The sequence below is a fragment of the Crocodylus porosus genome, unplaced genomic scaffold (assembly GCF_001723895.1).
Source record: "Crocodylus porosus isolate Cpor-Errol unplaced genomic scaffold, CroPor_comp1, whole genome shotgun sequence".
In the NCBI taxonomy this organism is placed as follows: domain Eukaryota; kingdom Metazoa; phylum Chordata; order Crocodylia; family Crocodylidae; genus Crocodylus; species Crocodylus porosus.
Window position 1 is genome coordinate 79,506,313 of NW_017728886.1, and position 26,819 is coordinate 79,533,131.

Below are 26,819 nucleotides of genomic sequence, written 5' to 3' on the forward strand. Positions count from 1 at the left end.
TCTATGAAATCTATGAAAAAAGACTTCTATGGCAAGCCTACCACTGGGTTTGGATGATGACTTGGAGCTTTAGCAGAGGTGGAGTCCTTGAAGGGTATCACCACCTCAAGTTTACCATAGGCCAGGGGTAGGCAACTTCTGACACAGGTGCCAGTGTGGTATGTGAATGCATGTTGCTTGGCACGTGGGCCTTAAGATGGACAGCTCCGGAGGGGCTGGGCCTGTGCTGCCACAAAAAGGATCGGGCCCCTCACAGCTCCTTCGCTATCCACCGCAGCATGGCAACATCTTACAAGTCAAGGTTGTGGGTATTTTTGGCACTCTGCCAAAAAAAAAAAAACTTTGCTGACCCCTGCCTTAGACCTGAAAGACATAAAAAGCACCTTCCTATAGAAGGCAGAGTTGGTGGTGATTCTATATCTGCAGGGCAGTGTCCATCCTTGGCATGGGAGAACCTTGAGGACTTGGAGGATAAAACTGGTTTGCAAGCACTGCGCGAGAGCAAGCAGGGGCAGCAAACAGGAAGGTTTGCAAGCTGTTTACTAGAAGCAAGGGGAGGAAGGGGAAGAGGAAGAGGAAGAGGAGCCAGGCAACAGATCCTGCTCTGGGAAGGTAAGTGAGCCAGGGCTAGCTGTGCGTTTGGCTTCCTGAGCATTTGTTCAGTGAGCTGTGCTTGGGCTCTGAGCAGCTAGGAGTGCTCCTGGCTGGGTGATTGCTGCCTATGTCTGACAAAAGCCCTAATGCAGGGGTGGAGCCAGTCCAGGCCAAGGAGGGTATAAAAGGAGACGCCTCAAGTGAGTGAGCATGGGCAGCAAACAGGGCAGTTAACACACAGTTCACAGGTCAGGTTGCCACCTCCTCTTTGAAGGGGAGCCTTTAATTTAAGTTCTTTCCTTAATTAAAAGTAACTAACCTACATATATCTAGTGTAAGTAGCTAAAGCAGCATTTTGACCAATACTTAAGTCCCTTGTTTAACTAGAGTCCAGAGTGAGGGGAAATTCACTAGGGCATTTGCCTGGACACTCTCTCCTTCCTTTACAGCAGGCTTGGTGAGAGAAAGCAGGCTAGCAGAGAAAAAGGAACCTTTCAGGACCAAGGAGCAGCGACTAGGCCAGCTTCCAGGGGAGTTTGCCAGGGAAGGTATGTCTGGAAAGAAAGGCAGAAAGAGAGAAGCAGTGAATTAAGAGAGCCAGAGAAATGGCTAGAGGATGTCACAACACCAGAGCAACTGGTACTGCCAGCTCTTCCTCTGCTTGCACCTGTGAGGTGTCTGTCAAGGCAGGACAGCTCACCGAGACTTCCACTGAGGTCCTAGTTTGGCACTGTGGAGACTGTGGCTTACAGATTCCTTTCAGTGACTGCCAGGTGGAGTCCCTGTGAAGTGAGCGCTTTCTCCTGGTAGTGTCCCTCAGGGAACAGGCAAAAGAGCTACAGGATGTGGCAAAGCTCTGAAGCATCCTTTGCCATGCAGACTTCATCAGTTTCATGCTGGAGGAGACCTATTGTATTGCAGAGCAAGGACTGCCAGAGGCAACAATAGAGAAAGAGAAGAAGACATGGACTCCTGGGAAAGTGGAAGCTTGTGACCTCTGGCAGCAAGCAGAGGTCTTCATTTCCACCTGCAGCAGTTTGCCTGAAGAACAGACATGGAGCCCTTACAATAGAGGAGGAGTAGCATATTCCACTGGTGGAAAAGACAAGGCCAGGTATCCCCAAAGTTAGGAGGATTGAGACTACTGCCACCAAGAGGAAGCATGGTGGTGGTTAAAGATTCCCTTTCGCGGGGCATGGAGGCATCCACCTGACTTGTCGTCTCAGAAGGTCTGCTGCTTTCCCAGAATCCAGATCTGAGATGTCACAGAAGGACTACCAAGACTCATCAGGCCCTCTGACTATTATACCATGCTGTTCATCCATGTGAGCACTCACGATACTGCCAGGAGCGACCCTGAGCAGATTAAAAGTGACTACAGGGCTCTGGGTGCAAGGGTGATGAGGACAGGGGCTCAGGTAGCATTCTCCTCGATCTTTCCAGTCATGGAAAAGGGCCCAGGCAGAAGCAGATGCATCCTGCAGATGAATGCATGGCTGCACAGTTGGTGACACCAGCAGGGCCCTGGCTATTTCAACCACAGGATACTGTTTCAAGAAGGACGGCTAGGAAGAAATAGGATCCACCTGACAAAAAGAAGAAGCAGCATCTTCACAGACAGGCACATTAACCTAGCAAGGAGGGCTTTAAACTAAGTTCACCGGGGGTTGGAGACAAAAGCCCTGATTTAAGTGGTGAAGCAGGTGACCTGGAGAAATCACAAATAGGAGAGGGCAACAGGGCAGACCTTTTCATTTGTCCTGAGAATGTGGGACAATTGGCTAGTTACCTCAGGTGTACACACATGAATGCACAGAGTCTGGGAAACAAATAAGTTCTTTTCCCCTCTCCGAGCAAGCCCGCCAAAATCAAGGTCATGCTGCTTTTCACGGAAAACACTTGATTTTGTATTTTCCACAAAAAACACGGAGTTGTGATTTGGTAAGTCCCTAGTGGTTACCAAGAGGATGAAACTAGACTATTCTCAATGGTCTCAGAACAAGGAGCAATGATCTCAAGTTCCAGCAAGGGAAGTTTAAGTTAGATACCAGGAAAAAACACTCTCACTAGGAGGGTAGTAAAGCACTGGAACAGATTAACCAGAGAGGTTGTGGAATTTCCACCCATGAAGATTTCTAAGACCCAGCTAGACAAAGCCTTGGCTGAGATGATAAAGTTAGGAAGCTCCTGCTCTGAGCAGGGGTTTGGGCTAGACTTTGAGGTCCCTTTCAACCCTAATTTTCTATGATTCATTGAAGACCATAGAAGACAGTGAGAATCATGCTCCTGAGGGTACAAGTGGTCTGCATCCCTTACTGGAGACCCCAGAAGACAATGAAATCATACAAATACAAAGAGTGATGGGAATCCTTCAGGGTTCTCCTCATCCGCGACCCTCCTATATCTGTACCAACCTTACCTGAGGTAGTAAAGTCATTGAGTCAGTGAAGTCATAAAGCCATCCTGTTGGCCTAATGTATACTGCTGCACCTAGAGTTGAATCAAAAGAACCCATAAATGGGTAATCATAATGACCCCAGGGTTGAGTAAGGGGTAATCCATGTAAGAGAGGTTGTACTGGTTTGCCAGGACATCAAATTTTTGGCTGTGTCAAAGATGCAACCCTATTAACGTGTCTGTGTTTCATGTGACAACCTCTCTGGGGTGCTTATCTGCCTATGCACATTGATATGCAGATTCAGATTCCTTGGAACTGCATCCCTTACCTGAACACCCTTACTGATACAAGTTCAATGAGAGTGGGAACACTTTGTGCTTCTTTTGACTGTGATAACATATTTTAACAGTTCTGAATATAGGGGGCCAGGTGAGTCAGGTTTTGTGTGCAATGCCCTCCCTTCTAAAAGTGTAAAATTCATAAGGCACTGACGCATTAAGGAAAAATTGGATAAATGTTGCTGAGGGTTTATGTGGAGATCTAAGGTGGAGATGGAGCTTAGGTATGACAAAGGAAGCTTGGAAGACTCCCTAGGATTGCACTGTATTTTGCCACCAAGTCTCAAGCAACAACAGCAATGGCAGAGCAGCCCTTGCCCCCTGCCCCTCCCAGTGGTAAAAAATTACAACAGCAGCAGCATACCAAACCCCCTCCCTCCAAGTGGTGAGGAGATATGACAGCAGTGACAGAGCAAGGCCATCCAGGAGAGATGAGACTTTTTAAGACAGAATACTCTGATCAACTGTTAATAGTTGGTTGCAATGGGCTACTAACTATTAAGAGATTTCCCAAGATCGTCTGTTTATCCCATTTATCTTCCTCTTCAATAAACCCTGTTACAGTTTAATATTGCATGTCAGTGAAATACTCTGTGCTTTTATTTTCCCAGGTGTCTAGATGAGGTCTCAAGCCAAAAGAGAAAATTTATGTAAAACTGATAAATTGAACTTGGCCCTTTTTACTGCCATCCTGTGCCTGGCAGAAGGCTTACACATAGTTAGCCACCAGATATTTTTAGTTCACTTATTTCAGATTTATCAGGTAGTAGGCAACTGTTGCTAGCGAGACAACACCAAATATCTCAAGAGAGGCTGGACAGATACTTACTGTCTGCAGGTGGAGGCTTTTGAAAGAATGCTATAACGTCATTACATTCCTAAAGATCTCCACAGGGAATAGAATAAGACAGTTGATTTTTTTCAAGCAGAAAAATACTGGGTTGAAGTGAAATTCTTAAAATGATAATTGGACAGAAGTGAGCCTTCTGATGCAAAAATACTTGATATAAGCACACTTTCATAAATGGGCTCCTTCATGATCTGAGGTGGAATTAAGAGCTGTAAACATTAAAGAGTTGTAATACGGTAGCCACTTCTATGATCAACATCTAGAACACTACAGCACAGTCCAGGAGTTTTGATTTATTTTGGTATATTTGATATATTTTTATATATTTTAGATTTTTAAAATGCATCCTTCCTTAAAGGTACGGAAAGACTACATATGTGCAATACCCACATTCAAACATCTGGGCAGATTTGTTTTGCATGTGCATGGAGGCAGAAGATGGGAAACTGGTGACTGTGCTCAGTCATTTCCAATCAGACTTCAGTTTACAGGGCTATCAATTCAGCAACAACTTCCAGGAACGTTATACTTGATAATTTGGAAAGACATTTAATATACACATTCTCAATGAAAACAAACACACTGCAGGATTTAGAATTGGTTTTACTATATAGAAATGATGTTCTTATGCATGCCTGTATCATTCCTATCACATGGTCACCTACAGTTAGCATGAAGCCTCCCATTACTAAGTTGATAATTATATGGTTTATCACACATGGGTCTTAGAATGACATCTTAGTATGTATATATTACTGTCTGGAAAGAATCCAAAAAAACATATCAGCTGTACATTCTTGGTCACTTGAAAATCTTTTTTAGTCATCAAGCGATTTCTTTTATTACATCACAAACTGTAAGCAATAAAGATCTCAGAAGAAAGAAGTTTACCTTGATTTTTTTTTAAATCCCTACAAGGAATATTTTCAGCCTTCGGCTTTGCCTTGGGCAGAAATAATGTCAAATGATCTCAAACAGTAAATGCCAGTCCCATACATGACTTTACTCAATTATTTTTTTCATTTTAAGAGTGGGGGACCATACATGTTGGCATCCTTTTCTTTTTTTAACATACCAAAGTTGTTACACAAGAAATGAAGTGTATGGCAAATAGTATATAGCAAAGAAAAACTAGTATTTCACATCTACCACTTTTGGGCCTCAATAGGATGCTGATGACCTGACAGGATGATGATGGAGTGTTTCAAGCCTTATATATCTACTGTGTTTTATTAAACTGGGAAGAAGTAAATTCTGTTAAAAAAACCTGTGAAAAGTTAAGTTACAGCAGAAATTGTAACAGTTGTCAGAAAATTCCTAAAAAAAATCTTAAAAATCATAAATCAGGTAATGGTAATTTTTATTTACTACCTTACTTCCAAAATCAAGTAACTTTAAATTAATGTCAAAAATAGAGAACGCCATTTCAATTTTTGCACTCTTCTGTGTAGGTCATGGTCTTATCATGATTATTTAAATTCAGGAGCAATACTTGGTTGACAAGGTACTGCACTGCTGCAGGCTACAATCCTCACACAATGCCTAAAGGGTTATTACAGTGGAGAAATTCTATTGAGGACAATAAAAGAGCCTTACCCCTTCCCGAAGGCACCTCATTAGCACAGTGTAAGCAGCCAAGGGAACAACCCAGCATTCTCTAGGGTGCTCTTTTTTTTCTTCCTGTAATGAAGTGGAAGGAACAGCAATGAAGCTAACGGCACAAATGATATTAACCCTTCAAGGCAAAACAAAAATCACATTAATATTACAGACACAAAAAATGCACACAGGAGTTTTTTTTAAATGTTACTAGCATATATATTTCAAATTAATAAAATTTAGGAAATACTATATTCTGGAACAATATTTTAATATACCGCTATTGCTTTTGTGGGCAGCACAAAAATTGATTTTTGTTACATAATTTAAACATGCCTTACAATTTTTAAAAAGTATTTCTTCTAATGTTTCTATTTGTCATTAGCTCAACTGATTCAATTTGCATGCAAAACTGAACCTGAAGTTGTAAAAATCATTTTGATTGCTACAGAGCTAGATAATTGATTATCTGAAAAACAAAGTCCAATTATTTAAACAATAATTATGTTTATATTATAATTGGAAATAATATTTCTTGGGGCCTCTCAATTAAAAGAAAAGAATTTTTAAAGTAAACATGCCTTTAAAATATATTCAAAAGTTAATCAGTAAAGGGAAAGCTGTTAAAAAAAGGTTAAGTGTGTGAGATACCAGGTAAAGCACATAGAACCTCTCAAGAGATCCATAATGGTCCAAGATCCTTACATGCAGACACTTACATCCAACTTTTTTAAAAAGATCAATTCACTATTAACTAAAATGAGACTGATTGCACCTTTAGGAGTAAATAGGCTGGTGGGTTTTTGATTGGTTTGGCTTTTTTTTTTTTTTTTTTTTTAGAAGTAGCATATTATAGGTAAAGAGAAAGTTGTTTGGCTTTTTTCTTAGCAAATGGACACATGATGAAAACAAATTTCATATTGCTCCCCTCCTGCATTTGATAGCACATGGACATTAGCAACTGATGGAGCAGAGCCCTTGCTGGAAAAAATTAAAGAATAAAAATTAATAAATTATATTAGATTCACAGATGCTAGGGTCAGAAGGGACCTCATCAGATCATTGAGTCCGACCCCAAATCATCAAGTCTGACCCCATGGTATCTTACAAAATGATGGCATCTTACAAAATGAATTTTGATTTTGTGAGATATCCTTATTCTGCAGAGTGTTTTCCTCTGAAAAGTAGCATCTGCTTCTAAAATTATTTATTAAATTGGACTGCTCTGAATAATAATTTTTTAGAAACTGTTTCATGCACTTTTGTACAATGAAAAGCACAGGATGCCTAGCGTGTTCAGGTCAATGATTCAGGAACAACCTTAATTTTCTGTACTTTCTAACTTTTGAGTGTTCTATACAGGATTTCAACATTAAGATTGTACTACTGGTCTGTTTTAATTTAACTATGGTACCTTAGTTGAAGAAAAGCTGCTAATGAGATGCCTTATATTTTCCTTTGAGAGGAATGCAACATCTCTCAACTTCATAAGAAACAAATGCTTTCTTTATTAAAAAAAATGTTACCACTTCTTAAAACTTGTTCTATTCAAAAAGGAATGGATTGTAACTGTTTACAGTGGCCATCCATAAAGAAACTGCATGCTTATCAGGGCCTGATTTCCTTGGAGTTTTACATCTGCTAAATTTAAATTACAAAACTGTGGTATAATCTCTCCTGAAACTCCATTACATGCAATAATAATCTGGCATAATCTACAGAGATTCTTCATGATTTTAGACAGAGACATCCGACCCAGGCTCTCAGGCTTCAAGTTTCCATTTTTAATATACAGGCATTAATATAGAGACTTTTTCCATTTACCATTTTTTCTTCAGCATATCGCTGTTAAAAAAAAAAAAAAAATCGGAGATTAAAAATTTACAATAATTCTCAGCGCTTGAATAATGTTCACTTTTAGACAGTGAACGGGTCCAAAAGTGGTATCTGGATACTAGCAAACAGGTATAATCCCAATTTGTCTTCATCCTCCCACTGCAAAGGGTTTAGGGAAGATAAGATTAGAGATTATAGGCCAAACAAATTCTAGGAAAGGATGACAAGCATCTCTCTAGGGAGAAACAGAAGAACAGATACCTTGAAAAATGGAGGAGTTCTTACCCAGTCATTAAACAGTACAGTCTGAAGATACTAAGGAACTGGGGAGTCTTAAGGAGTGAAACATGAAGGCTCAAAGTTTGTTTGGTTTTTTTTCAAAATATTGAACATATAAATCAAACTTAAGATGAGAAAAAAATATGAGACTAAGATAGCATTTTTGTTATCTAAATATCTTTATGTACACATCTCCCAAAATTGGTTACTGGGAACTTCCAGGAGTTTCAACATATCCCCATTTTGAATTTTTTCCCCATGGATTCTGTGTCCTGAAAACCCTTCCAGCAGAAAATGAATGCAGCTATTTCTGAAATGTAATGTCTTGAGATTGACATCAGGTTCTGCCTCTGCATTACTTTTAGTCTTGCTTTTCATGTTTTATTGTATATCATATTTACCTGAATCCAGGATAACCCAGAATTTAAGATGACCCCATGCTAATTAGATTGCATACAAGAAAAAAATTACAAATTTATAATTTCCCATGTATAGAATCGAATTATTGAAGGGTCATCTTAAATTAACTGCCCCTCACTGCTGAAGCAGGGAAAGCAATGTTAGGGAAGCAGGGAGTGACAGATACAGTATGGCAGATGGGAAGGGGGGGGCAAGCAGCTTGACGCTTGCCCTTTATCCTCCCACATCTTGGCCTTCTGCCTGTCCCACCACTACCTCAGGGGTGGGCAAAATATGACCTGCGGGCCAGATCCAGCCTGTCAATTGACTGGATCTGGCCTGCGGCTGCCCCTACAGCACTCCATATGGGGCTGAGTCCCACCCCCTCTCACCCGGGCAGCCCATACCATACTTCAGCCTGCACCCACTGGCCGGGGCCCCAACCAGAGCACATAGCTTTCAGCAGGACTCCTCCTAATGCAGATGCAACCAGCTGGGTGCTGCTCTGTTCCCCTCGCCTCCAGATGTGCCTTTTCCTCCTGCTCCTGCTGCACTGCTCCAAGCTGGGGAGAGGTCTGGAGAGGATCTTCAGCTGCGTGGCTCCTGCCCTAGTACATGGGGCTCTGGCTCCAGTTCCCAGCTGCTTTCTACTCACTCCACCCACCCAGCACAGTGAGCAGCCAACTGCAGGTGGGAAAAGCAAGTGGAAGGCACCTGTGTGCTGGGGCGGAAGCTGCCAAATTGAAGCTTCCCCCGATAACCCACCCACTCAGAGTGGCACAGTAGCAGGAGGAGCTACCAGTGGAGGCAAAGGGAGCAGAACAGACCCACCAGCCCAGGCCCTGACCAGGACACACAGCTTCCGGTGGGCCTGTTCCTGGTGTGGCTGCGTCCAGCTGGGTGCTGCTCTGCTACCCTCACCCCTAGCACTTAAAGACTGACAAAACTAGGACCTGAGTCTATGAAATCTATGAAATCTATGAAATTAAGATGGATAATTCCCACCCTAGAAATGATTCCAGGAGAGGGATCAGTACAACCATTCAGCTGATAACTGCCCTTTCTCCCCTGTTCCTCATGCCTTCCTGAGACCAAGGTGATCCTAACCTACTTTAATCCTCTCATTACCAGGGGTGAAGGAGCAGTAGGGCAAAGTCCCCTGCCTGTTTCTCACACTGGGGACTCCATTGCAAGAATCAGGCACAGGGGGTTACAGTTCCTCTCCATCTCCTCGGCAGTACCTGGGAGTCAAGTGGATGGAATAATGGATCAAAGCTGCCTGCTTGCTTCTTACACCAAGGACTCCAGGGTGTGAGGAGCCATCAGGGAGCAGCTGGGAGAAATGATCCTCCCCTCCTCTCCCTGTATATGGGATGGGCAGGAGCAGCTGCCTCTCACACCTTCTCCAGACCAAGATGACCCCAGTCTCTGGAACACACAGGAGACTTTCACCATGGCTCCACTCGTCCTGATCCCTGGTAAGAGTTAAGCCATGCAAAAGTGTACAAATGGTCATTCTCACTGGAGAATTTTTTTTTTTTTTTTTGGAAGCCAGTATAACAAGGCGGTTCAGCCTTTTTTTCTTTCTTTCCCTGGCATGCTTCCTTTTTGTTTCCTGTTGACCTGTGCCCATTCCTCAGTTGCTTCCTGTTTTATTTTGTTGTTTTATTTCACTTGTTTGCAACCCTTCATTGAGGGATCTGGGCGACACCCATACAACAAAAGGACCGCCCGCAAAAAGCAGACAAATGGGAGACAGCAAGATAGACCCGGAGGACAGGGGAACAGCCATCCGACCCAGGGTCCATTAGGAAGAGAAATAGACCCGATACCCGAGATCAAGCAACAGGTAAGAGTCATCAAGACCGGAGGGCTGGCTGCATCAAGATCAGGTGGCCCGTTGGAGGCTGGCATATGGAAGGAGTGTAGGGGAGGTGGAGCCCCAAGAATATCCATCAGGAGGAACAACCAACCACGAGGGACTGCCAATGGGAGACCCCACCACTGAAGAAACACTCAAAGTCATGGCAGGTGAGTTCTGGGGTCTCCCCTGGGGTGATTGGGGCCCCTGTCAGAGATTATATGAAGCCGCCCCGTGTCCATCACCAGGCGCCCGTGCCAAGGCAGCATGTGAATGCATACACAAAGCAAGACGGGCATGCTGAGAAAAGGGGCAACAGAGGGATTCTGGGTGAACTGTTTGGGGCCCCATTTGCTGATGTTTGCCAGGCACTTTAGGCTGGTGAAAAAGAGAGAATCATTGGAAATGGGAAAGAAAGGCACAGCTCAACTGTGGGAGTGAAGAGGAAATAAGAACATATGCAATGGAGTGGCTCACCACTGATTTCTGACAATGAAAGCAGAAATGGGGAGGCAGCCCTAGAGAGGCAGGGGCATATAGAATCTGAATGTAAGCCTTCTGGACAACAAAAAAACATAGCGAGGGTTCAGACAACATTACACAGGGTTGAAAATGCACAGACCTGGGTACCAGAACCACACAGAGAGGTGGGTCAGTGCAAGAGAGAGAGCAAGAACATTTTTCCAACAGGCAGGAGGCAGGCATGGTACTAGGGAAGGCAAAACAAATGTCTAAACCACAAGTTGGAGAGTCTGAACAAGTAGACGGCTTGGGGTTGACCGTGAGGGAGGCCATGCGGAAGGTGAAAGCCCAGATCAGAGTCTGGTACAGGGAACAGGCCCAGAAGATCTTCCTGTTCTGGGCTCCCTGGGTGGAAAAGGGGGAGAAGTGATCTGCTTATTTTAGCAGGTTAAAAGGGACCAAGAGAAAGGCCATGACTAGTCTGGTAGATAGAGCAAGTGTGGAGCACCAGTTGAATGAGGGGATGCTGGAGATGGTGGCAGCTTTCTAACAGGAGCTCTGCAAGGCCAGAAAACCTGAGAGCCATGCTGGAAAGGACAGAAGTCAGAAGGTGGGGGAGGAGTTGACTCTGGAGATCAACAAAACTCTCCACAGCTTCAAGAATGGTAAGACTCCTAGGGCAGATAGCCTGCCCAAAGAGCTCTACAATGTCTTCTGGGACCAGCTGGGCCCAGACCTGCTGCAGGTCTGTAGACAGTACCTGCAGGAGGGCAACCTGGGGACAAGGATTGAGGAGGGCCTCATAACCCTTCTGTACAAGAAGAGGGTGAGGGGGAATTTGAAAGATTGAAGAAGCATGAGGCTCCTGAACTTTGACTGTAAGTTGCTGGCCAAAATCTTGGCTAAGCATTTTAAGTCTGTTATAGGTTATCCACAAGGACCAGTCATGCATAGTGCCAAAGCAAAAGATCTGTGGATCCCTGCTGCAATTGTGAGACATGCTACAGTACCAATGGGAAAGAGGGTTGAATGCCACCATGCTGAACCTTGACCTGGAGAAGATCTATGACTGAGTGTCCCACTGGTCCCTATTTGAGACACTGAAGATGGGGGTCCCCCTGATGCTGGATAAAGACACTGTACATCAACATAAGCAGCAAGAAGCTGATAAATGGGTTCCTGACAGCCTCAATCACAATGGAGTGGAGCATCCAGCAGGGCTGCCCACTCTTCCTGATCATGTTTATTTGTGTGATGGAACCACCTCTACTTTGGCACTTGTGTATGCTCTTGCTAAGTACTGTGCACCAGCATGGGGTCAGCACAGTAAACTAGTGGATTCCAGCTGTAACACCATCATGAGCACCATTACTGAATGCGTTATGCCAACCCCAGTTGACTGCTTACCAGTCATCTCAGGAATTCCTCCCCCCCGACATCCAGAAACAAGCTGCTACCCTGGTCTAGGCCTGAAAACTCAAGATTCAGACTCATGGATTCACAGATGTTAGGGGCCAAAAGGGACTTTACAAGATCAGCAGGTCTAGCCTCCCTGCACTTGGGCAGGAAAGACTGGTGGGGTCAGACAACCCCAGCAAGGTGGGCGTCAAGATGCTTTTTGACAATCACTAGGGTAAATAACTGTACCACCTCAGGGGGGAACCTGTTCTAGACCCTCAGCACTTGACTTGTAAAGAAGTTTTTCCTTATGTCCAGTCTGAAGCGATCTTCAAGCAGTTTGTACCCAGTTTCTTCTCTTCCCCTGGGGTGCCTTGGTGAACAGATGCTCCCCCAGGCCATGATGTATCCCCCTAATATACTTATACACTGGCCACCAAGTCCCCTCTGAGTCTTCTCTGTACTTGGCTAAACAGACCCAAGTCTTTCAGCCTCTCCTTCTACGACCTGCTCTCTTGACCTCTAATCATGCGTGACTCTCCTTTGGACTCTCTCGAGCTTCTCCACATCCTTCCTGAAGTGCAGCACCCAGAACTGGATGCACTACTCCAGCTGCGGTCTCACCAAGTCTGAGCAGAGTGGGAGGATGACATCCTTAGCCTTGGTTGAAGTGCATTGGTATATGCATGCCAGTGTTTGATTAGCTCTGCCAGCTATGGCATCACACTAGTGGCTTATGTTCATTCTGTGGTCGATCACAACACCCAGGTCTCTTTCACTTGCGGTGCTGCCAAGCATAGCATTGCCAAGCCTGTAAATGTGATGCAGATTATTTCTCCCCAGATGAAGCACTTTACATTTCTCCATGTTAAACAACATCAGGTTAAGATCTGCCCACCTTGCAAGCCTGTCCAGGTTAGCCTGTATTGCAGGCCTGTCCTCAAGCATGACCACACTCCTCCATAACTTGGTGTCATCCGCAAACTTTGCCAGTTTGGTTTTAATACACAAATCCAAATCATTGATGGACATGTTGAAAATCACTGGTCTGAATACTGAACCCTGAGGGATGCTACTGGTCACCTTGTTCAACTCAGTTCCATCTATTAATACTCTCTGGGTCCTACTTCAGAGCCAGTTACCTAGCCACTGAACCATAAAAAATAGTGGAGGCCACATTTTCCCAATTTTATCATGAGGACATCATGGTAAACTAGGTTGAAGGCCTTTCTCCAGTCCAAGTATATGACATCAACCTCATTTCCCTTATCCAGGTGGCAAGTTATCTGATTGTAGAAGGAAACAAGGTTGGTCAGGCATGACTGGTCTACAACAAAGCCACGCTAGCTATTCTTTAGAATACTGCCTTCTGTTAGCCTATCAATAATGGATTCTTTAATAATTATTTCCAGGATTTTACCAGGGATTGAGGTCAAAGTGATTGGCCTGTAATTCCCTGGGTCCTCCTTTCTCCCTTTCTTGAAGATAGGCACTCCATTGGCCCTTTTACAATCTTCTGGGACCTTTCTCAAGCACATGAGACCATTCTTTACACTTCAGCCTAATAGCTGTAAGCCAGAAAACCAATTACCGCTTGAAGTCTCAGAACCCATTCTCAACTCAGGCTAGCACTTATAAGCGCAGTGTTGTAAACCACACTGGCCTTTCACCTCCTCAGAGCAAGTCACCCATAAAACTGAGAGAGCCAAATGCATCTCGTTCTGGGGCTCCAGATGAGAGAAAGCTGCAAGGACCACATTATACAAGATTAAACAGACTGTGAGCAGTTCCTGTTAGCCATCATCTTGCTGTTCCTGTTAGCCAAGTACATGAAACAGATATGCAAACTGATGACTGGGACAGAATCCAAAACAGCTGGCTTAATAAGATACTTTATAGGGCCCCTATTGCAATATTGGCTAGTATACATACCACCCAACTCAAGCCTGTAGATCATGGAAACACTGTGGTTCTGCAAGGTCCTGCAGTGCTTCTGGATTAAATATGATCTGCACAATGAGAGCCCAGCAACCCTGACAAACTTAGGCAAGGGCAAGAGAAAATTTGTCAGTTGTGGACTTACTACTCAGAGACAGCTTCTAGGCCATGTAGGAGCAAATCTTCCACACGGACCTACAGGAGGAGCACAGGGATTTGAACTGGCCAGCAGCCCACTGGGCAGTCCCCATGAGGGTGTTGAAAAACAGAGAGGGGCAGAGGGGCCCATCAAACTTCCCCAGACAAACCTGCTGGTAGAAGGCAGAAACAATCGACCACCTTCTCTGGCACTGTCCATTTGCCAGGGAGATGTGAAAGAAAGTAATCATACTCCTCCTGATGCTGATGGAGTCAAGACCCTGACCTGAGAGGCAGTGCCATTCAGTCACTTAACCAAGCAGCAGGGAACCACAACAGCCAACTTCAACCAGTTCATCTCCTGCTTCAGGAATACTATGTGGAAGACCATTAACCTGCTCATAAACAGACACACAGTCCTCTCAACTAAAGACTGCATCAAACTGGATCTGAGTGAGATTCAGGGCTGCTACAGAAATATGGTTGAAGATAACAGGGAGGAGACTGTGGAGATGATATGGAAGAGAAAAGACTGCCACCAGAAAGAACGACAATGATGACAAAGATGAGAACAGTGACAATGATTATAACAATGAATGAAAGGACTGGGGAACTGGGAACGAGGAGGCAGGGGAGGCACTGAGACAGTCTACTGAGGGATGGCGATAGGCACACTGATGCATGGGTGTGCAGGAGTGCAGTACAGTGCTTGTAGTGAGAATCAGAATAGTGTAACTGTAAAGATGTGGTTTGGACTGTTGAGTGAGCCATATCAGTCACAAGACAGACAGACAGTACATACACATATATATATGCGTGTGTGTATATATGTATGTATATACCAATATACATAGAAATTAATATTTTTTCCAAAAAAAAATATCAGCATGGTTTGTCCCATAAGGGCCATGTGTTTTATAGTCATGATCAGTACTGGCTACATTTAATCAACATCATAGTTGGTTTCCATTACTGAGCACATGCTGCTTTTGGCAGAAGTTTAATGACAGACAGTGTATTTAATGAGGTTTAATAATTTAACGAGAATAGTCATTCTTAAAGTAACTTTTGTGGGCGTCAGAAGAAACTATCTTTAATTATGTCTACTAATAGACTTTATCTTTCTGTGGGTCCTCTGCAGATAATAGGTGGATCAGAAAACTGTACCTCTTGCTTCTACTGGCCCAAATAAACCTGTTGCCATTTGAAATTTCTCACTTTCTTAGCATACTGTAACTGTAAAGAGAAAAATTAGTAAGTTCTTTGAGATGTTCTAAGCCTGTGGCTCCAACCTTTGGTTCACATGGGGTATGAACACAGGAGTACCAGGAGTACCTATTAACAGGTACTTGTGCTTCTGCTGCTGAGGCATAAAGGGCAAAATGACCTTAACTGCTGATCACATCTTTCAATGATCAGAATCCAAATGAGATTCTGAGCTTGAGGGAAGAAGAATGGATTATGGGTTCTGTGCATACAGGCCACCTCATAAAACTTCAATTATTATAAACCAAGTAAACTTTTTTCAATTATTTGTCCAAAGCAATCCCATTCTTAGAAAGAACAGGAAAGCTTTTCTAGATATTCATTTAGAAGTTCAGCTGAAAAAGCCCATAAAATTGTTCTTCCAAACTATGCCCAATTAGGGCAGTGAGAGGTTTCAGACAGAGCTTCGGGCCCAAAGCAGCACATCCAGGTCAAAGCACTGGCCTTGGAAGGCTTCCCGAAGCGGTTCAGAGCTTCCGAAGCGCTTTGGAGCCACCTCGGAGACCCGGCCATAGGGTATAATGGGGAAACAATAAAATATAACTTTGTTGTTTTTTGTCCAAATTGGATAAATTTTTCAGGGGTGGTAGACTCTGCAGAGAGGATGAAGCCTGCCAAGTTTCAAGAAGATCAGTGCAGAGGTTTGGGGATAATGGCACCCCAAATTCTTGAAAGCAAAACTCCTGTCACGCCTATGTGTTACAACACGGGGGTCAAAACCGCAGGGATGGTAGGTCTTATTGAGGCCACAAAGCCTGCCAAGTTTCAAGAAGATCGGTGCAGGGTTTTTGGCGAAACTGCACCTCAAGCTGCGGGCAAGCAAAACTCATGCTATGGGTGCTTGTGGGACTGACCATCTCTGGCTTGGGGCCTGGGAGACACTACTGCAGGCCTGGCTGCAAAGCTGCTGTGTTCCCAGTTATCAATCAATCATGATTCATTCAGGGACCAGTCAGTAGCTAAGGGTGCAGGGCGCCAGAACCCCCCTGCACCAATCTCCTCGACGGCTGGCAGGTGTCGTGGCCTCAGCAGGGGCCACCATCCCTGCAGCTGTCATCCTGCTGTGCCTTAACACACACAGTGTCACCCGTGGCATAAGTTTTGCTCGTCCGCAGCTTGAGGTGCAGTTTCCCCCAAACCCCTGCACTGATCTCCTTGAAATCTGGCAGGCTTTGTGGCCTCAGTAAGAGCTACCAGCCCTGCAGTTTTAACCTCCCCTGTGTTGTAACACACAGCCGTGACACAAGTTTGGCTTTCAAGAATTTGGGGTACAGTTCCCCCCAAAATCCTGCATCCATTTTCTTGAAACTTGGCAGGTTTCATGCTCTCAGCAGAGGCTACCATCCCTGTAAGAGTCATCCAAATTGGACAAAAAACAACAAAGTTATAGATATTTCATTGATTTTCCATTATACCCTATGGCCAGATCTCCAAGGCGGCTCCAAAGCTTCTGAGCCGCTTCGGCTGGGTCGAGGCGGAAACCCAGTCCAGAGCTCCAGATCAGATCGTGGCCATCCGAAACGGCCGGATCCAAAGCCAGAGCAGATTGCTGCCGACTTGCACAGGCTTATACCCAATAGTTTGAGGTGGTCACCAAGGAATGCCACTGGATAAATATATAAACTAATCTCCATGTAATTGCCTCACTGGAACTGCTATTATAACATGGTCATTAAAACTGCCTGAAGTAATGGAATGGTAGAATGGGATATCATATGAACTGGAGGAGTCAACTTACTGATATAGACTTGTCCTGATATAATCTGGAACCCATGTGGAAAGTCTTTGAGCTGCATAATCTCATAACCTTTCCTTTGGTCAGCTACCAAATACCACCAAAATATTTGGTGACTTACAGTACTGTTTAGCTCTGTAGAGATAGCATAGACAGCAGTACCAAGAAGGCATTTTTAGGAGAGTGATTTGGAAACCTTAATTATTAGCACTGTGGTTATTTTAAACAGAAACAGTATTGAGATCAGTGAGTCAGTATCAAAATCAAAGTCAATCATCAATGCAGTACTAATTTCACTATTATTGATCCAATTAGGTTTCTGGAGTCTCTGGGTTTCTCTAGCTTGCTAACTCTGCTAAGTAGTGGTACCAAGATAGACATGGAGTTGTGCTCCTTTCTCTCACAAAGAGCAGAGTTGATTGACTGTATTGAAGATGCCATGCAATCTTTGCCCTCTTTACAGATGTGTATATCCACTTATGCCCTAGAACAGAGGTTTTCAATCTTTTTGGGTCATTGTACCCCTGGTGGCCTGTTGAGAAGGCAGGAGTCCCCCAGAGGCCAAACAAGCGTGGGGGAGGAAGCAGAGAATCCCCCAGCAGCCAATCAGTGACCAGGGGGGCAGGGCCCAGCAGCCAGTTGATGGGGGGAAGGGTACCCCATTGACCAATTGGCAACCAGGAGGGAATCCCCCCCTGCTGCCAATTGGCAAAGTGCCAGCACCGGAAGGGCCAGCAGCACAGCAGCAACAGAAGTCCCAGTGGCATGGCAGTAGCAGCATCTGCTGCCAAGAACCCCTGAGGCCATCAGAAGTACCCTTAGGGGCACACATACTCAGTTGAAAAATTCTGCCCTATAATCTGGAACATCTTGTAGGAGGCATGAAGCCTGGAGAAGAAGCAAAAATCCATTCCTTCAGAATAACTGCTAAAACAGATTTTCCTTGCATAAAATCATAGGGAAGATGGGCTGTAAGGGACCTCACAAGTTCATCTAGTCCAGCCTCCTGCTCAAAACAGATTTACCCATGATGAAACTCTCCCAGCCAGATGTGTGTCTAACTTGTTCTTGAAAACTTCCAAGGATGAAGATGCCATCATTTCTCTATGTAACCTGTTCAAGTGCTTGACCACCCTCATAATCAAAAAGTTCCTCCTAATCTCCAATCTAAATTTATCTTGCTGAAGCTTGAGGCCATTGCTCTTAGTCCTGCCCCTAACATCACAGAAAAAAGCACATCTCGATCCTCTCTATAATCCCTCTTTAAGGATTTGAAGACTGTTATTAAATCCCCCTCAACCTTCTCTTCTATGTATTAAACAACCTTAGTTCTTTCATCTTTTCCTCTTAAGTCTCGCTTCCCAGGCCCCTAATCACCTTTGTCATTTTGAGTTGGAGTCTTTCCAATCTGTTCACATCTTTCTTGAAGTATGGGGCCCAAAACTGGTTACAGTACTCTAGGTGAGCCCTCACCAGTGCTGAACAGAGTGGAAGAATCAATTCCCTTGATTTGCAAGGGTCACTCCTGTTAATACAATCCAGGGTGCTACAGGCTTTTTTTTTTGCAACAAGAGCACACTGTTGGCTCACGTTCAGTTTATGGTCTATTTTAACCACCAGGTCCTTCTTTGCAGTACTGCAGCCTGGCCACTCATTTCCCCAATCCGTGTTTGTGCATGAAATTATTCTGTCCCAAGTGCAGGGTTTTGTACTTGAATAGAAGGTGATCAGGTCACTTGCTTTATAAAAGTGTTTTTCAAAGCATCACTTCCGTGAAAATCTGCAAGTTCTATCTGATATATTTCAGATGCCTCTTCAATATCAAATGCAAATGAGTTGTGGAGAAGGCAAATGTCTTTTGAATACTTATAGAGATCCTTAAACCTTTCCTGGATTTCCCCCTACACATGTTTTAAAGCCTCAATAAACCTGCCCAGTGTAAAGTCCAAATCAATTCCTTCTTCACTCAATAAATGTTTGCAACAAGGAAGGTGTGAAAAGTTTATTTCAGTGATATGTTTCATCAAAAGGTTCAGTTTAATCTTAAAAGCTTTCACATCAGTGAACCTTTCAGGCAGGAGGCTTCCCTTTGCCTGAAATTTTACATTCAGATCATTCAGCAGTTCTACTATGTCTGCTAAAAATGCTAAATCCCAGATCAGACAGTTCAGCTTTATGCTTTCCTTTCTCTGTTAGGAATATATCAATCCAATTTGGCATCTGGAAGAAACATTTGAGATCCTTACCCCAACTGAGCCATCCCACTTGTGAGACAGCTCCATATTCCGCTTCAATGTCGTCAAGGAACTGTTGAAACTGACAATGGTTCAAGCCAGGGCCCCAGATGAAATTCATGCTTCAAAGAACCACGCCCATGACTGATTGCCAATGTAACACCTTGCTGCAAAATGACTGCTGGTTTATGATGCAGTGAAGTTGCCTGGGAGGGTCAGCATTCGATATCTGCCTTTCGTTGCTGATGTATCCTATTACACCAGCCTTGTATCCTGTCATGGTTTGTAAATCATCTGTTATTATGCTTTTCAGTTTCTCCCAGCTCAGATGAAGCATTCTCACTGTTTCACACACTTTGATAAATAAGTCTTCTCCAGTTGTCTCCCTCGGACTCTAAAGTGCATCAAGCCTCTCAATAACCACAATCTTCAAGTCTATTCCTTGCACAGATATGAGCAGTTGGGCTATATATGACATGTCATTACTCTCAAGCGCCAATAAGAAGTCTTGGAACATTGTGGCCTTTTCATTCAGCATGCTAGGCAAATCTGTCCCCATCTGATCTGCTCATAGTATGAGCAGAAAAACCTCTCATCATTTATCTTTTCTTTTTCTTTTTTAAGGATATGTATGCCTCCTCAATTACTACCATCAGACTCTTCGGTGAATTATCTGTCTGTAAAAGGTCTTCCACCATCAGCAACTAACTTAGCCACATGATAACTAGCTTGAGCAATTCCTAGGTTTTGCTCAATATCTCTTCTAAAAATATCCTGCCACCTAGCAAACTGTTTCTCAGAGCTTCTGTTTTGTCACTCATAGGTTACCTTACCAAACAGTCATACTTTTCTTTATGATGTGTATCAAAATTACACCTTATACTGTATTCTTTGAACAGTGAAACAGCATCTTGGCAAATCGGGCAGACTGCTTTGTCTTGTCATTGCAAAAAAAAGTAATCATACTTCCACAGCTCACTGAACACTAAGCACTCACTATCAATTTTGGTTTTGTTTTTTTGACAATGACATGGCAGTGGGTGGCTCCTTCAGTACATCATGTACAAAGATTACTGGACTGTCTAGTTGGCAATGATGCTGAATTAATCTGAGGCACTACTCTCCAAGTGAATTTCAGGAACTCACTACAACTCCTTGCAGTTTTTCTGCAGTAAAAAGACACATGGAGCACCTACCAGAGTAATCCCATCCCTAGGGATAGAAACCTCCCCGGTTCTGCACGCAGCAGGAAGTAGAAGGATGGGCTGTCCTTGCTCATGCACCTTACAAGCAAGTTCCTCTCTTCCCTCCACAAAACTCCACACCACCAACTGAAGCAGCAGATTCCTACCTTCAGAACATCCCCATCCACTGATCCTTATTGATTAAGTGCAGCACAGCACAACTCATTACCTAGCTACTCTGGGAGCCTATGTCTGGCTGAGAACAGCCTGGAGCCTGCCCCAATCCCTGCTACTACAGCCCAGCCCATGACACATCAAGTTCCAGGACCAGCAGACTGTGAGGAGCATCCCAAAGTGCAGGAGCCACAACAGCAGTCATGGCCACAGCTGTATAGTCTGGGCCAGGCTGGCCAGGGACATATTAGTCCCTGCTGCTACTGGCCAGCACAGCATGCTTTGGGACACAGGGAAGTGGCATCTACATGTGCTATTAGCATGAAGCAATAAACTCCGTCACATATCATGTCAAAGTTTATTGCTCCTGGGCGCCTTGTTTAAACATGCACTCAGGACTGCAGCATGTTTAGCCGGGTCAAAGCAGCCCTGGCAAGGGGCCTATAGGGTCAGCCTTCCAGCCCAGGGCTACTCCAACTCAGCTCAGTGTGCTGCAGAGGAACTGGCTGGGGCACAAGGGTGGTCCCAAGGGCTAGCCCTTGCAGGGCTAGCCAGCAGGCAGTCCCTGCACTGAAGCACCATCGTGCCTCAGCCAGCCCCATCACCATCTACACATGCACTGCTGTGGACTACAGAACTCTACTGTATTCAGAAGTACTAACCTGCAGCAGAGTTACTCAGTTTCCTGTGGCCTAATAGACATGTAGAGCTAATTAGGCAGATCCACAGTAAACGTCTCATTTAGATGTGTCCATAGAGGAGCAGTTACAGTCACCGTGGCTACAGCCATGTGATCTGTTACAAGTTGGGAACGTGCTGGTGCCTCCATCCCAGTTCCTGCTGCTGCTTTCTGGTACATCATGCTCTGGAATGCATGGAGGAGCTGCTACGGTGGCCATGGCCACAGCTATGCATGTTTGTTCTGCACCAAGCACTGGGCTGGTGAGGTACATCACCCAGCATAGCCACTGCAGCTGCTAGCCAGCACAGGGTATAAAGCAAGGTACAGAGCATTCTTCACCAGGCAGCTGCTATAGCTTCAGGAACTGGGACAGAAGTGGCAGCATGCCCCGACCAGCCTGACATGCACTGCAGAGCAGACCATGTGACCCAAGCCACAGCCACAACTCCTCCCCAGGTCTCTATGCTATTCTGCACCATGTGCTGGATTGGTTGGGGATCTGCTAGTGCCTCTGTCCAAGTTATCACTACAGCTGCTGCAGGGGTGCAGTACAGAATGGGCTGGGTAGCTGTTGTTGCCATGGAAGCTCCTTTACACGCACCTAAGTGCACTGCACTTTGGGATACTCCTCGCAGTCTACTGTATCCTGGAGCTTGGAGGGCCAGCTAAAAAAGCTCAGCAGAGGAACGACCGTATGTGCTGTATATTACTGATCCCTGATTTAGGTTATATAACCTCTCTACATTCCTATTTATACACCCTAGAAGACTCAAGCCTTTTTAGCCCTGCTCACATTCAACTGATTATCCACCAAGACCCATAACTCCTTGATAACAGTTAAACTCCTCAGGATAGAATCCCCATCCAGTACATATGGCCTATCATTTTTGGTTCTATACATAATTTACAACTGGGCATATTAAAATATATATTGCTTGCTTCTACCCACGCTACTAAGCAATCAATATCACTCAACATTACCCATTTTAACTATTTCACTCTCATTCAGTCATGTGCAAACATTAGCAGTAGCAATTTTGTTTTACTTGAGGTTACTGATAAAAATGAAAAAAAAAAAAATAGAACAAAGCAGCAGTTCCCAGAGGAACACCAATAGGAACAAGTTTGTTCCCCATTTAAAATTTTGTAAGCGCTGTTAGTTGGTTAGTCTTTAATCAATTTAAACATGTATATGTTAATTTTATATTATATTTTCTTAAGCAAAATGACATGCAGTTCTCAATCAACCATCTTGCTGAAGCCTAGGTATGTTACATACAGTATGTCCTCACCATAGCAATAACTTCCCAGCAAAAACGCCCACAAGCATGACTCACCCACCTGCTCCCACTCACGTACTCCAAGCCTGGAAATAAACCACCGTGATCATTCCAGAACATCCCTCTATAGCCCATCTCAGAATCTTCACCTCAAGCAAGCTTGAAGAGTGGCTATTAGAGATGTCTTGAAATGGCCTGATAAACATTTCTGGGTTTGAAGTATGGACACAGGTGAAGGAATGGCAGACAGGGCATACTCAGGAGCATCCCAACCAGGGTATATTGCTTCTTGGGTGCATGTGGATGCATATCAGATGTGTAATCTCCTAAAAATAATATTGCTTCATTTTGATAAGATCTCTTTTCCATAAACCTATGCTGGCTGGCATTATATTACCTGCTTTCTTGAAAAAAATCAAGCTTTGTATCAGCTATTCAATTATTTTGCCTTGGATCAGGTAGACAGGCTTAGAACAGCCTTAAAAAAAAAATCACCCTTTTGTAAACGTTAGCATTATATTAATTTTCTTCCAATCCTCTATAATAGGGCTATCCAACTTATGGCCCACAGAGTACATGAGACCGCCAACGGGTTAATTTGCAGTTCTTGGGCTCTCATCTAGCTACTGCTTCCCCCATTACTCTGGTTGAACCAGGAACCAGGATCTGCAGGGTCACATGGTGCCTGCCACAGGGTGGGACACAGACAGCATGCAGCCCAGGGAACTTGTGGCTTATGTTTAGTAGCCCCAGCTGTTTAGTAGTTGGACAGCCCTGCTCTAGAACATTAAGTGTTCAAACAGCTCCTCAGCTAGGTCTTGTAAAATCTGTGGATGCAAACTATCTAGATCTACTTAACCTAAAAATACCTAGATTTCATAGCTTCTGATGATGAATACCCTCCTCAATTGCTAGAACACAAAGTATTTTATTACTACCATATGTTATAACTGTATCACTTGGCCTTTTCCAAATATAGAACAGGAATATTCAATGAACAATTTGTGCATTCTGCAGCACTATTAAGAATTTTACCTTTTGTGTCTAATAATGGACCATTTCTAGAATTCATTTTGTTCCCACAATTTGCTTTAAAAATTCTTCATCTTACTTAATATTGTTGGCCACAGATTCTTTCTAGTGTTCTTTTGCTTCTCTTATTACCTTTTTCTAGTTTCTGGTTTTGGATTTATATTAGTTATCACGAACTTCCCTTTTCTTCCACTTGTGTTTTTACTGCCCCCTATGCTGGCTTTTTAATCAGTTTAGCCATCCCTCTTAATTCTGGTATTTTGGGCTTCTAGTGCAGGACTTGAGCAGTTCCCAATTGTCATTAACATTTTCCCATTTAAATTATTTTTCCCCATGTAATTTGTCTTTTAATTATTTTCAGTCTTGCAGAGAACATCAAAATATCAGCTACATATAAAACAAAGCATTGAGAGTGTCTGTGTATGTGTAAACTACATGTATGTATATATAAATTGGTTTGGACAACTTCTGCTTACACATGACCAATATAACTAATTCATGATAATGTGTCTCTAAGCTACCAATACTTCAGGTTCTGGATCAATTTCTCTAATACAAAAGACTGCTGAGAGAAATTAAAACAAGGTTAAAACTATGGGTGTTTATAAATGTGCTCCAGGAATCGGGGTGCTTTAAAGCGCCCAGAGTGTCACATGTATCAGCGTCCCTGAGCTGAAAAATGGCACCAGTGGCCATTTTTCCTGCTACCATTTTTCAGCATCGAGACGCTGATAGATGTGATGTTAGAACATGGTCTAGGGTTTGCTAAAGTGTGGTAATTACCACATTCCAGCAAACTCGATTAACTAAGTCTGCTCTGACACACTGTAATTACAACACATCAGAGCAGTCTCGCTGCACGTCTACAGGCACCCTATACAACTAGCCTTTAAAATACACTAATTAGGGATGGAATATAAAATGACAAACTACACAAGTTTCCATCTGTGAATGGTGAAATAATGATAACAAAGCACAAAGTATGTGACTTCATAAGTTTAATAGCAGGGGATTTTACAGGAACTGCAAAATTAGGGCTGTGTGAAGCTTTGGTCACCAATTGATTTGGTGGAGATTCAGCAAGCAAATCTCCGAATCTGAACTGAATCAGGAGACTCTTTAATATCTCCAAATTGAATCGGAACCCTCTGAATCGATTCAGAGAGATTCAATGATTCAGACACAGACACAGCTTTAAATGTTTTTTCTACATACCTTGAGGTTAGGAGTGTGCGAAGCGGGCCATATTTGATTTGGATTTGGCCTGAATCAGGGACAGTGACTCCATTCGTTGATTCTGATCACTGTCCCTGATTCGATTTGGCCGAATCCAAAGATCCAATGCTGATTCTGAGAATCAGTGATTCGGCCAGACACAGCTTTAAATATTTTTTCTACATACCTTGAGGTACCAGTGCAGCTTGAATGCTGCAATGCTGGGGTGGATGGAGCATTCCACAGGAGCATGGTGGTCCACTCTCGTGTTCATTGGCAAACCCAGAAATGGACCAGAAGTACTTCTGGGTTCTGGTCCACTTCTGGATAAGGTGGGGAGTGCACAGGAGGTGCCCCTGGCAGCCCCCCCAGCTCAGTAATCAGCCTTGGAGGGACCCTGGGTGTCTCCTCCCCCAGATCCAGGAGGCACCAGTTGCTGAGCTGAGAAAGTGTGGGTGGGCCCCCCAACATGCTCTCCAGTGGATCCAGAAGTGGACCAGAAGTGCTTCTGCTGGCAAGCATGCTGGGGAGCCCCCCATGCTCCTACGGGATGCTCCATCCGCCCCAGCATCGCAGTGTTCACAAGTCACCTGCTACCTCAAAGTATGAAAACATTTAAAGCTGTGTCTATGGCCGAATCTCCCTGAATCGATTCAGAGATTCTGATTTGATTCAGAGAGATTAAAAGGTCTCCTTATTTGATTTAGATTCGGAGATTTGTTTGCCAAAATGGGTCAAATCTCTGCTCAATCAAATCAGAGACCAAAGCTTTGCACAGCCCTACTCAAGCTATCACGCCGAGATGCTGGAGCGGATGAAGTGTCCCACAGGAGCGCAGCAGGGTCCCCAGCATGCTCAAAAGTGGACCCAGAAATGGACCAGAAGCACTTCTGGTCCACTTCTGGGATTGCCACCGAGCACACGGAGGACCCACCCCCCTGCACTGCTATGGGATGCTATATCCGCCCCATCATTACAGTGTTCACAAGCCATGCCTAGCACCTTGAGGTATGTAGAAAAAACATTTAAAGCTGTGTCTATGGCTGAATCACTGATTCTCTGAATCAGCACTGAATCTTCAAAATTTGGATTCAGACAAATCAAATTAGGACAGTGATCCAAATCAACCAACTGAATCACTGTCTGAGATATGGTCTGAATCCGAATTGCATACCATCCATTTCACACACCTCTACTGCAAATCCCCTGCATCTTCAATGTCACAACACTGAAAAAAACTACTGAAAAATAGATACCAGCACCTTGAAAAATAATTTATATACTACAATGTATATATGACAAAAATATCCACATGCACTTTAGGATACAAGTGCCAAAAGGATGTTTATTTTCTACTGAAAATGATATACAGCTTGGTAAAGAGATTTGTAAAGATCACCTTCTGTTCTTACCTGACTGGCTATAAGGTAAAGGAGCTCTCCAAGGGTGGGTAAAAGGCATTGTTTCAATTTACTATTCCTGAAGTTTTCCCTGATCAGTTCAGTTAAAAGTGTAACAGCCTAAAATGCAAAACGAAACAAAAAAATATTAGAACACTATTACAAGATGTGCCTGAATATCAGTCCTTCTTCAAGCAAAATTAAATATGAAAGCAATTTTAAGATTTGCTTAAGACCCAACAATAAGTCTCTATTCCTTGGACAAATCTTCCATTCTCATACAACTAGGTTGGCATGGAAAGACAAGGAAGTAAGCTGTCATGCAGTTAAAAGCTGTTGCTTAGAATAAAGAAGATCATAGGAGTCTATCTAGCGAGCCCCCAGAATTATATAGGGATATTAAGCCATTAAGAATTCACAGCAATACCTCCAGTGGTCCTTCAGAGGGAAGCTGAGAGGAAAGAGATCAGCTAGTGCACAGGTTGCCAATACAGGACTGCAATTAGATATGGCAGAGAGAGGACAAT

At 43.8% G+C, this 26,819-nt stretch overlaps 1 protein-coding gene across 2 annotated transcripts in view; it reads right to left on the reverse strand.

Moving 5' to 3' along the window:
• Positions 1-26,819, reverse strand: part of ULK4 (unc-51 like kinase 4) — a 442,797-nt gene that overhangs the window by 339,314 nt on the left and 76,664 nt on the right. For both annotated transcript variants that reach the window (XM_019537396.1, XM_019537387.1), the window contains exons 17-18: positions 26,305-26,412; positions 5,777-5,860 (exon numbers count right to left, since the gene is read on the reverse strand). In XM_019537396.1, coding sequence (XP_019392941.1) covers positions 5,777-5,860; positions 26,305-26,412 — 192 coding nt within the window. The remainder of the gene's footprint in view (positions 1-5,776; positions 5,861-26,304; positions 26,413-26,819) is intronic.